This window comes from Mixophyes fleayi, chromosome 2, assembly GCF_038048845.1.
Source record: "Mixophyes fleayi isolate aMixFle1 chromosome 2, aMixFle1.hap1, whole genome shotgun sequence".
NCBI lineage: Eukaryota > Metazoa > Chordata > Amphibia > Anura > Limnodynastidae > Mixophyes > Mixophyes fleayi.
In genome coordinates, this window is record NC_134403.1 from 233,727,110 (window position 1) to 233,741,681 (window position 14,572).

General features: G+C 42.8%; 1 protein-coding gene across 1 annotated transcript in view; it reads right to left on the minus strand.

Moving 5' to 3' along the window:
• PKP1 (plakophilin 1) overlaps positions 1 to 14,572 on the minus strand; it is an 81,667-nt gene that overhangs the window by 11,447 nt on the left and 55,648 nt on the right. Inside the window, exons 6-8 of the mRNA XM_075195635.1 lie at positions 5,351 to 5,528; positions 4,706 to 4,820; positions 3,471 to 3,629 (exon numbers count right to left, since the gene is read on the minus strand). Coding sequence (XP_075051736.1) covers positions 3,471 to 3,629; positions 4,706 to 4,820; positions 5,351 to 5,528 — 452 coding nt within the window. The remainder of the gene's footprint in view (positions 1 to 3,470; positions 3,630 to 4,705; positions 4,821 to 5,350; positions 5,529 to 14,572) is intronic.

The window sequence follows — 14,572 nt, forward strand, 5'->3', positions numbered from 1 at the left end:
AAAAATTGATATGCAGAGCATGGTGCCAGGCCTCTAACTAACTGAATTCTCCAAATAAATGTTATTATTGTAATATTACTGTGGGTATCTATTAGCACTCAGACTTTTAAATGTTATTACATCTGCCGACTAAAGCAGTGGTACAAGATGAAGGCGATTCCTTGCCATTCTCTCACCAGCTCAGCCAAGACTGCAGGTGATCCAACACACTGCACATTCTGTACTGTTCGATCTAAATCTCACAAATTGTACAACTGGATTAAAACATGTGGGTACCTTAGGTTTTCACAATTAAATGTGCATTACCTATTGTCTGCCACTTACAAGTGTTTAGATTTGTTTATAGATGAAGTGTTGGTATAAATTAATAAAAACAACAAATATGCATTATGGAGAGTAAGAATTTTGATTTAAGCGCATTCTCTTCATTTAATAATACAAATGAATACATGTTTTGCAGCATTGACTGAGCACTAATTGTAGCAGCTGCTAAAATGGAGAAATACATTAATGAAAACCAAAATATTGCCCATCTTTTGAGAACAGATATTTCCCAGGTTTTCCCCTCACCATTATTTTCTCATCCTCTCAAATATCAACCAACTAAAGAATTGGCAAAGTGAACAAATCTCCATCTTTAATTACTCAATGTTATCTAGTCAAATATAATTATGTATGTGAGGTTAATATACCTATTATAGATAATCTCCGGCTGCACACATTGCTAGACATTACGGTAAGCATCTCCACTAATTTTCTGTGCACCTTTATGGGGTGCAAGAAAAACTGCGCTTTGTGTCTCCATGTACGTCCTGGAGAAACATTGCGCTGAACTGAATATCCACCATACAGACAGAAGTACACAGCATGGAACACTGAGCTGATTTTGGTGAAGAAATAGTATTAAATAGTAGTATAGAGTTTCCTCCGGGTGCTCCGGTTTCCTCCCACACTCTAAAAACATACTGGTAGGTTAATTGGCTGCTATCAAAAATTCACCCTAGTCTTTCTCTCTCTCTCTGTCTGTGTGTGTATTTGTTCGGGAATTTAGAGTGTGAGATCCAATGAGGCAGGGACTGATGTGAATGAGTTCTCTGTACAGCACTGCGGAATTAGTGGTGCTATATAAATAAATAATGATGATGATAGAGTTGGCTAAGCTTTGCACTACCAAGCAAAGTGGAGCCTTGCTAGTGTTCATACTGAATCAAGTGGATTACACAGGAATCTAGGTACACACATTTAAACATAATAAAGGGCCTCATTTAGCGTTTGGAGCAAATTCATCTAGAATGGAAAATTTTGCACCTTGGCAAAGCCTTGTTAGCTGCAGAGGGGAAAACTTAAAATGTGATTAACGATTTGGTGAGGGCATGTCCTAGCTCAACTCTAAACCATCCCTTTATTTGCAAAATGGTTTCTTCAGGTGCAAATTTGTACCCTTTACCTGGATTTGCTCCAAACTCTAAATGAGACTCTCAATGTCACCTGCTTACTCCTAGCTTGATCCTCACTATACTAGAGCTGGAAGTTCTATGAATGTTTACTTTTTAACGACCTGCTAATTAAATGGAGAATGTCCCTGCCAACCTTGAAAGCAGGCAATCACCATTATGTAATTGCTCTTTTGGTATTCCCGGGAGGTCTCACCCTAATTTGAGTCTAGGCAACTATATGTAGAAGCCACCAGTGAAAATATAGTCAATTTTATGTTTAACAATACTAACCAGACCACCTGCTGACATTTCCTATAGCTCTAGTTGGCTACAATGCAAATCCACCCACATCATGTAAAGGGAGACCTTTTATTAAAACTGGTGTATTGGTAATTGTTCAAAACAACATGCTCTCAGCACATATGTCCTGCTGATAAACAGCTACAATGCATTTGCCACATAATGATTATTGTACTGTGTTTTGATCCAGTTATCCTCCACTAAATAAAATGCCAGTATATAACTGGTCAGAATATGAAGTGAGAGGTCAGAGGTGTGTATTATGAGAATGCCGAAAAGACTAGTTTGTTTCATTAGTGACTAAGTCAGTGTTATGAACCAAAAACTAACATAATTTTATGGTACAATAAACAAAACATGTTCTCAATAACAGACCAGCATTAACATTTGCCTACAATGCAAATCCACATCATGTAAAGGGAGACCTTTTATTAAAACTGATGTATCGGTAATTGTGGAAAACAACATGCTCTTAGCACATATGTCCTACTGATAAACAGCTATAATGCATTTGCCACATAATGATTATTGTACTGTGTTTTGATTCAGTTTTTACAAAACAAAGTTATTCTCCACTAAATAAAATGCCAGTATATAACTTATCAGAATATGCAGTGAGAGGTCAGAGGTGTGTATTATGAGAATGCCAAAAAGTCTAGTTTGTTTCATTAGTGACTAAGGGCTAGATTTACTAAACTGCGGGTTTGAAAAAGTGGAGATTTTGCCTATAGCAACCAATCAGATTCTAGCTGTCATTTTGTAGATTGCACTAAATAAATGACAGCTAGAATCTGATTAGTTGCTATAGGCAACATCTCCACTTTTTAAACCCGCAGTTTAGTAAATCTAGCCCTAAGACAGTGCTGAAACCTAAAACTGACTGACATCATTTAATTGTACAATAAACAAAGCAAGTTCTCAATAACAGACCAGCATTAACATCTAACGAACATAAGTAAGTCCATTAAGTTAGCATACATCATTCTGATTTATGGTGTTAATTCCAACTTGAAAGGAGGAATTCAAAAGAACTCTCCATTCCCAAGTTATCCTATCTTTAGCACAAATAGAGCGATAGGAAACCCTGGAAATTTTATTTGCTGTGAATTGGCCACATTTTGCAATATCTTAGTTAATACCCCAAAACTAAAACAATTATATGCTCAGATTTGCAAATTAAAAAATAAGCAAATGATTCACTCCTACAACCCCCCTCAAACACCAAGGCTGTTACCGATTTCGTAGTGCCGATGTTGTTTAAACTCATAGTGAAAACCAGTCTTAGGCTGGAAATAATTGCAAGGCAGCATTGTTCCAGCAATTAACCATTGCTTTGTGTATAGAACAGAGTTGCCAAATTTTCCAGTTCGTGTAATTGATTTGATGAACTTTAGGGAAATTGGGGACGATTTTTAAGGTAATTCAATGGTTGTATCTGAAATCTATTTAAATTTCAGTTTTGCCCAAATCAATTTACCAATCTATAAGCACAAATAAATTTCACTTTGGGAATTTCAGGATTCAATTGTGGTATAATGGAGCATGGACAGGAAGCAATCCACTGCCTCCTTTCTGACTGTTAAAAATGAAATGTTTTACTATGATTTCCATGTGTAGCATTTTTAGAACACACGTGACTTTTTATGACTAAGAACATGTGTATACGTGTAATGTTCTAAAAATTATTGATTTGCTTAGCAAATTGCAATTAAATTTTACCGAGACAATATTCACCTGCAACTTGTCACTCTTGTTGCTGAAGCAGCCTGTGGATGTCTTGTCTGACTGCTGGTTGCGCAACATTTGCTCATTCAATTGGGAGTACTTATTCGGCACTTCTGAGTCCAAATGATAAGACAGATTGTGCAAGATACAAGCACAGTTCTCCACTGACTACAATTGAAATACATGAGGAGAATTTGTAAATTAGCTAAATCCAGTTTACTTCCCAGTTTAAAATCCAGACATTGTGGTAAATTACGGACATACTTTGAAATATTATATAATCTGCACTTACAAATAAATGGATAAATTATAGATCACACAATCATTCTGTTTCGAATGTAATAAAATAAATTATGTGTGTAGGGTTCTACACCCTGCTCATATATCATAGACAGGCAAGGATTTTGTTATATGATGCGCAATTCAAACAAAAAGCAGACAGTTTGCATATACATGTAAATTGCTAAGAAGAATAAATGCTTTGACCACACTATCACAAAGCCCGTCATCCACTCTACTGGCTTAAAGCTGGACATAGAGAAAGACATCTTTCTCTCTTGCTTTGGCCTGCTAGACAAAGCTCTACCTCTGCGGATTATCCCTAGACATGAGCATCTGCTTCCACTTACTAAACTGCTACCACTGAACTATTGCTAAATATACTACTAAGTACACACTTATTGCTAGTACAATCCACAGTAATTAACAAATACTGTTACTTTGCTATATTAACAATACCATGAATTCTCTATACTTTGTTATAAATTGATACTACTAATATACAGTATATGGTTGTTATTACATAGAAATAAGAAGCAGAACACACATAGAGAAGAGATAGAGTTAACATGCTGAAAAGGAAAGAGCAATATAGATAAAGTAAAACAAACATAGAGCAGTAAATGAACATATTTGGAACTGTGTGGGTAAAATGTTATATGTAGTTGAAAATATATATACATTATGAGTAAAATACTTTTGATTTATATATCTATCTTGTACATGGTGATTGTGAATTATAACAGGCATATTTGTATACTTTTTGGTACAGTTACTATTCAGCAAAGCAACTCTGTGAGGGTTGTGTGTTATTTAGGTAGTGGAAATGAATGGAAAAGAGAGGTTTATAAGGAAAATTGTAGAATGGATGAAAGTAATTAACTGGAAATAGTGAGTGCATAACAACATCTTGAATATGTCTCTATATTCCTACTTCACATAGCAAGAACAGATCCAAAAATTACCTTGTCATCAGGACAATTACTGGCCACACTTTGCTGGATATAATGCATAAGAGAGTCCACTAGCCCTGGGGAGTTACGCATAGCCTGACGTCCAACATCTGCAGAGCTAAGGTTCCTGAAAATGTTCAGAAAAAATAGTCTAGCACAAATTACACAGAAAAGGAGAATTTGGCAGCAAATAATTCCCCATCATTTTTCCCCTGTTTTTCTTCTACTTCTATAATCTAGTCAACTTTATGTATATCATCATCATCACCATTTATTCATATACCACCACTAATTCTGCAGCGCTGTACAGAGAACTCACTCACATCAGTCCCTGCCCCATTGGGGCTTACAATATAAATTCCTTAACACACACAGACAGAGACACAGACTAGGGTCAATTTGGTAGCAGACAATTAACCTACCAGTATGTTTTTAGAGTGTGGGAGGAAACCGGAGCATGCGGCGGAAACCCACGCAAATACGAGGAGAACATACAAACTCCTCACAGATAAGGCCATAGTCGGGAATTTAACTCATGACCCCAGTGCTGTAAGGCACTTAGCCACCGTGCTGCCCATGTATATAGTTATCTACTTGATTAACATCCATTTGAAATAAAACATAACAATGCAATATGGATACATTTTCATATGTCACCTTAAACATCCTGTTGCATTAAAGAATATTTCGGGATCCAATGCACTTTTCTGACCAGATACTGAATTGTCTGTCCAACCAGAATATGGTATCACTACATATTCATTCAAGACAGGAAGAGCTTCCTTAACAAGTTCCTCCTTCAGCTGGTCTGTAGAGGACAAATTCCAGAGCAAACCTGTTTAGCACAAATAAAAATAACATTAAACCACATGGAATTTGCATTTTATTGGGTTTTCAAATCTATGTAAAACAATCTTGTAAAATTTGAGTATATGAATAGTAGAGGGAAAAAGCCACAAAAATGATTATGTGTCATAGCTGGGAGTGTGTAAACTAGAGGTGGGCGGGCTCGGTTCCCTGAGCACCGAACCCACCCGAACTTCGCCTATACGAGTACCGAGTCGAGCAGGCTTGGTACTCTCCCACCCATTCGGAATCGAAATCGAGGCAAAACGTCATCATGACGTATTCGGATTTCAGAGCTTGGTTCTCGCGAGATTTGAAAAGCATAAATACACAGCAATCCATAGCCATTTGACAGAGGGAGAGAGCAGGGTTAGGTCACAGGCTGTATGAGAGCAGGGACAGAGCAATAATTGTACACTTTATTCTTTTATTATTATTTCAATTCTAATCTATTCAATTCTATTATTATTACCAATTCTATTAGGAATTGTTAGAGCAGGAAGAGAGGAGGATAGAGGTGGCATTTTGTTTCCAATATTTTGCACTACAAGTGCTTTGGGGTTTCCCATATTCCCCAGAGTGAAACATTAATTTTTCTGGCTGTCAAAAGTCATATTTAGCAGCAGTATTTACACAATATTTTGCACTACAAGTGCTTTGGGGTGTCCTATATTCCCCAGTGTGAAACAATAATTTTTCTGGCTGTCAAAAGTGATATTTATCAGCAGTATTTATACAATTTTTTGCACTACAAGTGCTTTGGGGTGTCCCATATTCCCCAATGTGAAACACTAATTATTCTGGCTGCCAAAAGTCATATTTAGCAGCATTATCTATCTATACAATATTTTGCACTACAAGTGGTTTGGGCTCATTAAAATGGATTCAAAGCAGTCCACATATGATCAGAATCAGCAAGCAGGTGCTGGCACCAGTCCTGATGGTAGCGTTCCCAGTACGTCATCTGGTAAAGCCTATGTAAAAGTACATAGTCTTTTGAAATCAGTTTTGATAAAGTAATTTTTCCTAAGATTTCCTCTAAACCTAGCACCCTCCATTTCCAGAGCATGGCTTTCTCTCACACATACCCTAATGCCCACCAGCTTTGGGATCACATGCACCCATGCCATTGCCAAGTGCACCAGCTTTATTCTCATGTCACCCCCTGTGCACCAGCTTTTCTCTCACATCACTCCCATTCACACTAGCTTTTCTCTCACTTGTCACCGCCTATGCACCAGATTTTATCTCACATCATCACTTCTGCTCCAGCTTTTCTTTCACATATCATACCTTCCGCACCAGCTTTTCTTTCACATCACCCCTGTGCACCAAATTTGCTGTGGGGAGGGAGGAGGGGATTGGGATCGCAAACACAGTGCTGGGGTAAGGGATCACAAATACACTGCTGTGGGAAGGAAGGGGGGATCGGGATCGCAAACATAGTGCTGGGGGGAAGGGATCACAAATACACTGCTGTGGGGAGGGAGGGGGGATCGCAAACACAGTGATGGGGGGGTATGGATCACAAATACACTGCTGTGGGGAGGGAGGGGGGGATCGGATGACAGGCAGAGGAGAAGGGGATCGGATGACAGGCAGAGGAGTAGGGGATCGGATGACAGGCAGAGGAGTAGGGGATCGGATGACAGGCAGAGGAGTAGGGGATCGGATGACAGGCAGAGGATTAGGGGATCGGATGACAGGCAGAGGAGTAGGGGATCGGATGACAGGCAGAGGAGTAGGGGATCGGATGACAGGCAGAGGAGTAGGGGATCGGATGACAGGCAGAGGAGTAGGGGATCGGATGACAGGCAGAGGAGAAGGGGATTGGATGACAGGCAGAGGAGAAGGGGACCGGATGACAGGCAGAGGAGAGCAGTGGCGCACGCAGGGGGGGTTTCTGAGTCTCTAGAAACCCCCCTCCGCTAACTAAGTGGCCACTGTCCTATACAGCGCTGTCAAAGAAGCGTCCGTGGCGGTGCTGTATTGTATACAGCATCGTATATGCTGTTTAGGACAGCGCTGGCGAAACGGAGCTGCGCAGCTCTCTCTCGGGTTGTTTTTGTTTTTTTCGTTTTTTTGGGTCGGCAGAGAGAAACCCCCCCCCCCCCCCGACAATCCTCCGTGCGCCCCTTGAGAGGGCGATCGAATGACAGGCAGAGGAGAAGGGGATCGGATGACAGGCAGAGGAGAAGGGGATCGGATGAATCCAATATGATTATATCATCCTGCTGCTAGATCCAATTTTGGAGTTCATCAGTTGCTGTCATCTACATATCTCTGATAAATCAGAGGGTTGTAAATGTCCAATCTTATTACCCTGACAATTATATTCTTCATAAGTCATCTAGTAATATCTGATGCGCTATTAATTCTAAATGTTAATTCAAAAGAGCATCAATGTCCAATGTCGTATTATGTTATATTAAGTATACATCACTTAACACGAGAGCATGAATAGTAATTGGTCAATCAATCAATCCTCTGTTTTACACATACATCGGAGATAGTCACGGGAAGCAGAACATAAGCATCCTAGACCATATCTAATGTACCAAAACAGACCAGACAAAATAGAATGAGTTTCTTTTACAATATTAGAGTAATATCACTCCGGCATTCCAAATAATAGTTGATTTCCAATTAGAAAATCGCTAGCATGCTGACACGTTAAATTAGGAACTCCCATCACCTGTCATACTGGAGTCCTGGGGGTAAATGTATCAAGGTGCAATTTTGCAAACCCAGCGATTTTCTCTGGAGAATTGAAACTGGCAGATGTATGAAACTGAGATTTCATGTAAAATCGCCAGAGTTGTGCTTCTGTCAAAATCGCTATTTGCAAAATCAATAGATATCAAACTCCCGACTGTTTGCTACTGCAGCTATACAAGTCTCAAATGTATGAAGCTGCGATTAAGCAAACTCAGGAGAGTTTTCTTTCAAACATGGCAGATACAACATGCTGCTTGCCGGAATGGAGTACTGAGTGCATTCACCATCCATTCCGGCTGCCGGAATAGAGTACTGAGTGCATTCCCCATCCATTCCGGCAGTCAGAATGGAGTGCTGATTGCATTCCCCATCCATTCCGGCTGCTGAGTGCATTCCCCACCCATTCTGGATGCCAAAATGCATTTCTCAGTGCATTCACCATCCATTCCGGCTGCGCGGATTGGTGTGCTAAGTGCATTAACCATCCATTCCGGCTGCCGGAATGGTGTGCTGAGTGCATTCCCCATCCATTCCGGCTGCCCGGAATGAAGTGCTGAGTGCATTTCCCATCCATTCCGGCTGCCCGGAATGGAGTGCTGAGTGCATTCCCCATCCATTCCGGCAGCCGGAATGGAGTGCTGAGTGCATTCCCTATCCATTCCGGCTGCCGGAATAGTGTGCTGAGTCCATTCCCCATCCATTCCGGCTGCTGAGTGCAGTTCCCACCCATTCTGGATGCCAAAATGCATTTCTCAGTGCATTAACCATCCATTCCGGCTGCGCGGATTGGTGTGCTGAGTGCATTAACCATCCATTCCGGCAGCCGGATGCCGGAATGGATTTCTCAGTGCATTCCCCATCCATTCCAGCTGCCGGAATGGATGGCTGAGTGCATTCCCCATCCATTTTGGCAGACAGAATGGTGTGCTGAGTGCATTCCCCATCCATTCTGGATGCCGTAATGGATTTCTCAGTGCATTCCCCATCCATTCCGGCTGCCGGAATGGTGTGCTGAGTGCATTCCCCTTCCATTCCAGGTGCCAGAATGGAGTGCTGAGTGCATTCCCCATCCATTCTAGCCAGAATGGATGGCTGAGTGCGTTCCCCATCCATTGCGGCTGCCGGAATGGTGTGATGAGTGCATTCCCCTTCCATTCCGGCTGCTGAGTGCATTCCCCATCCATTCTGGATGCCAAAATGCATTTCTCAGTGCATTAACCATCCATTCCGGCTGCCGGAATGGAGTACTGAGTGCATTCCCCATCCATTCCGGCTGCCAAAATGGAGTGCTGAATGAAATCCCCATCCATTCCGGCAGCCGGAATGGAGTGCTGAGTGCATTCCCTATGCATTCCGGTGGCCAGAATGGAGTGCTGAGTGCATTCCCCATCCATTTCGGCTGCCGGAATGGTGTGCTGAGTGCATTTCCCATCCATTCCGGCTGCCGGAATGGAGTGCTGAGAGCATTCCCCAACCATTCCGGCTGCCGGAATGGTGTGCTGAGTGCATTTCCCATCCATTCCGGCTGCCGGAATGGAGTGCTGAGAGCATTCCCCATCCATTCCGGCTGCCGGAATGGATGGCTGAGTGCATTCCCCATCCATTCTGGCTGCTGGAATGGAGTGCTGAGTGCATTCCCCATCCATTCTGGATGCCAGAATGCATTTCTGAGTGCATTAACCATCCATTCTGTCTGCCGGAATGGAGTACTGAGTGCAATCCCCATCCATTCCGGCAGCCGGAATGGAGTGTTGAGTGCATTCCCCATCCATTCCGGCTGCCAGGGTGTCCATTCTGCTGAGAGGGGGTACTGGCACTGAATTGCAGTTTGGAGGCTTTTGGGGTACCTCTTTGAGCTGCACCATACCCCTTGGACCAAATATAGAGTGAGGGGCCCACCAGGACCTGCACATCCTGCTTTTTTTGAATTTATCTTTTCTACTATTCTTCTTTGGTGATCCAGCAGCTCCCAGACGCTGAGAGGTTAAAAGACCCACATTATCGCTACTGTTGGAGAGGGGGAGATATTACCTCAGAAGAGGAACTCCGTTTCTACCACACGATCATTGACTTCATCTATATGGTACGCATTTTATTACATCTTCCCATATTACTATCTATACTACACATTGGAGCGCCATACTTGTTTATCTATCCGCAGTTACTACATTCCTCCGGATTAACCATCTGGACCCAAGTGATTCAAGGCTGCCGCTCTTAAACGAGCTATGTGTTTTTATCGGGACTGATTGTGTCTGCTTTGGTAATCTATTCACCAGTTATTTATACTGGTGGTTACGTTGTGGTTATTAGCGCTGTTTATATATCTGCTGTATGTTAAATATATAAATATATAAATATATATATATATATATATATATATACATATATATAAAAAATATCCAGCGATCGCCCTCCATAGCATACTGTCAGGAGCACCCTGCCAGGATCAAACTGCCTGAAGGTACCATACATACACATTGTGCACTGCTCCCTGCACCAGCAAAACTAACAGTGGCAGCGATGCACTGTCATTTATTAGCTGAGAGGAGACGAAAAAGAGTTAAACCTGACAGGCAGGGCTGTAGGATGGCGGTGGGATGCGCCGCGGATACCTGCTATTTGGATCAGTCCCAGCCACCGCCCACCCCCTCTCCCCACACATGAGGTCCCACCCACAAGAGAATCACCTCTGTCCTGCTGCTTTCTAACCAGTTCCTTGACAGAGAACTGCAGCGTCGCTAACGTCAAACAATGTCATTGAACAGGCAGAGGATCGGACTGAGAGGAGCCTGAAGCAAGCAACAGAGGCAATAAGGGATAAAATGCAGAGATAAGTATTATTATTATCCTTTATTTGTTAGGCGCCACAAGAGTTCCGCAGCGCCGTACACAGTACAAACAGTAGACTATACAGGGTGAGACATAACTGAACAGTAAACAATAAATACCAAAACTTAAGAGGCTCCAGGCAGGCTGATGCAGTACAGACGGAGCAGAAGAACAGGTATTGAGACAGGAGGGAAGAGGGCCCTGCTCAAATGAGCTTACATCCTAAGGGAGGGTGAACAAAACTCGAGCACAAAGGCAGCCAGTTGACGTGTAAGGGGCAGAATAGGGGCGGGTAGGACGGGTTAGGTGGAAGATTGGTAGGCTTTAAGGAACAGGTGGGTTTTGAGTACCCGTTTGAAGGAGCTTAGATTGGGAGAGAGACGTATGGAGTGGGGGAGGTCGTTCCAAGTAAACTGGTTTTTCAGATTTTTGTTGTTGGTATGTAGAGAACGGGGGGGAGCAAAGAGAATGGGGGTGCTGGAGAGAACAGGCAAGGCAAAAAGAATGGGGTGCTGAGGAGAACTGGGGAAGCAGAGAGAATGGGTGTGCTGGAGAGAACGGGTGAAGCAGAGAGAATGAGGTTGCTGGATAGAACGGGGCAAGCAGAGAGAATGGGGGTGCAGGAGAGAACAGGAGAAGCAGAGAGAATGGGGGTGCAGGAGAGAACAGGGTAAGCAGAGAGAATGGGTGTGCTGGAGAGGAGAGAACAGGGGAAGCAGAGAGAATGTGGGTGCTAGAGAGAACGGGGGAAGTGGAGAGAATGGGGGTGCTGGATAGTTCTGGGAGGGGATGTAGAAACAGCTCTACTGGAGAGAATGCAATGGAGCAGTAATTTTGTTTCCCTCTCTCTCCTCTCCTTTCCTCCCTTCTACTCACACTTCAGAGACTGAAGCAATCTGTTGGGGGAGGAATAGATAGAAAAGAACAAATCCACCATCCTATGTGAAGAGCAGTTAAGTATTTTTGGAGGAGTATTAATATTATGTGAGTGCTGGTAGGGGCATTAATGTTATTTGGGATTGTATTAATGTGGACTTGGGTTCTATTAATGCAGTGTGTGGTCTTTATTAAATGGGATGGCTAATAAATTAATACCAGGGCTTGCAGGGAAATGTGAATGCTATTATCAAGATACTGGGGCTGGTTGGGGAAAATAGACTTATTTACTAAATGGTAAGACTTTTAATTTAATGTCAGAGCTGGTTTTGGTAAGGGGGGATTAGGGGGTTGGTTTGTCTATTAAATGGTTGTGCTAATAATTCAATTTTAATTTTGGGGCTGCTGGTGGTGATATAGTTATATTTTTTAATTGTAAATACTAATATTAATGTTAGGACAGGTTGGGGGGAAATACTTTAGGTCTATTAATCAAATGTAGGTGCTGTTGATTTAATGTTGGGTTGGTTTGGAGGAGGGAGACCTAGAGGGTCACTCATTGCTAGACTTTCCATATTTAATTTAACTATCTTTTTTACAAAACAGGGAACATTACTGGGTCTAGACAAGCATATACTGGGTTTAAGAGATCTGCATGGACAGTTGGGTAGTGTATCCTGCTTCCCACTACTGTGCTCGTGAAAGGCGAACTGTGTGCACCTAACAGTAGTGCATGCAGCATTGTCTGTGTATTTAAACTGGATGAGAAGGGGCTGGAATGCAGTTTCTCATTGGCTAAAATGATAGCCAATGATGTTTTGGTCATGCCGACTCTGGCCGCATGGAGTGAAAACCCACCACTAGAAATCCTGCATTTGCCTCCACACTACCCAATTTCAACCCATCATGTGTCCAATTCATTATGTTGGAAGGAAAAAAGAACCACTGCCCCATTCATCTGAGTGATTCTTCTTCCTTTCTGACATTGTACCAAAGGAAAGTAGAATCACTGAGATTAAGAGACCGGGGCTGTTACTTTAATCCCCCCTCCCCCCCTCCTGGTAGCTGGACACACCCCTTCAGGTTTTGTGGCATTGCACACACTATTTCATGGGTCCCCCAGTGGGATCTTCATGCCCAATCCGACACTACACACTGCCACCTCCAGTGCAATTGGTCAGTTCCTCGCTCCCGTGCCCTCCTCCCTTTGTGACGTTATCATCACATCACGATGCTTTCAGTGAGGAGTTGCGCAGAGAGGAGCAGCTGACAGGAGGGGGCACAGTGTAATGAAGGGGGCCACACTGTGATAAAGGGTGCCACAGTGTGATGAAGGGGGGTACAGTGTGAAGAAGGGGGTCACCATGCAATGAAGGGGCTCACCGTGCGATGACAGGTGCCACAGTGTGATGAAGGGGAACAGTGTATTGATGGGACAGACATATCTGTTATTTGTTTCTCTTATTGTTATGATTTTATAGCTATGTAGGGTTTTACTTAAATTAAACACAGAACAAACTTGACTGAATTGTATCTTAAAATACATTAATTTGTGATACACATAGTGTTGTAGGGCACAGGTCCTACAGCAGTCGGGACTGTAGTGGGGGAGGAGTCGGGATTGTAGAGGGGGAGGAGTCAGGACTATAGAGGGGGAGTCGTCAGGACTGTAGAGGGAGAGGAGTCGGAATTAATCGACAAACCGCCGCCCCCCCCACCCCTAAAAAAAAAGTCTAGATCCGCCCCTGCCCAGCAGCAGCAGTGAGAGCAGGAGGATTGAGAGCTGGGACAAAGAGAAGCCAATCTCTTTAGGAAGAGTGGCACTCAGAGGAAAAGAGAGTGAGGAAATGGACGAGACAGAAGGGGGGATAAGCCGGAAAGGTATGGAATAGATGGGAAAGCAAGTGAAACGTGGATAGGAAGTAAAGAGTGGTTCGAGCCTGAAGTCACAGGGGGCAGCGACACTGAGGGTTACATTGTGTATGTGAGTGTCGAACATTAGGGCAAGGGACAGTTGTCGTTCACAGATTGGGAGGGTAAAACACGAAATGACTGGGGTAGAGGGCAGAGTCTGAGTACATAGAACACCCAGTGAGTGATTATTGGCTCATAATACCATATACTGAAATGTAATCTCTGCAGTGTATGTATATTCATCTAAGGCAGGGTTTCCCAACTCCATTGCAGACTTTCCAGGTGACCAGTGAAATAACTAGTACCACCTGTGGATATTTCAAAATGTGTCAGTTAGCAATGAATATACCTGTGCTCTAGCAAAGAGATATGGAGAATATGCACTGTTAGGGGTCATTGAGGACTGGAGTTGGGAACCAAGGGTGATGGACATAGGAAGAGTTTTAGTGAAGGGTGAGAAAAGTTACAGTAGGTAGCCCCTTACAAATATGGTGCTGATCTAGGTAAGAGCACGTTGTTGACAGACTGGTATACTGCTGGTACGATATTCGACCAGCAGTATACCAGTCTAGCCCATGCTTCAACATCAGCAGCAGCATGAAGCTCATTCCTGACTATCACAATCTGGCTAAGCTCACTATTATTCAACATCTATGTTCATATTGGATAAAAATTAAAAACTGGAACAACAAG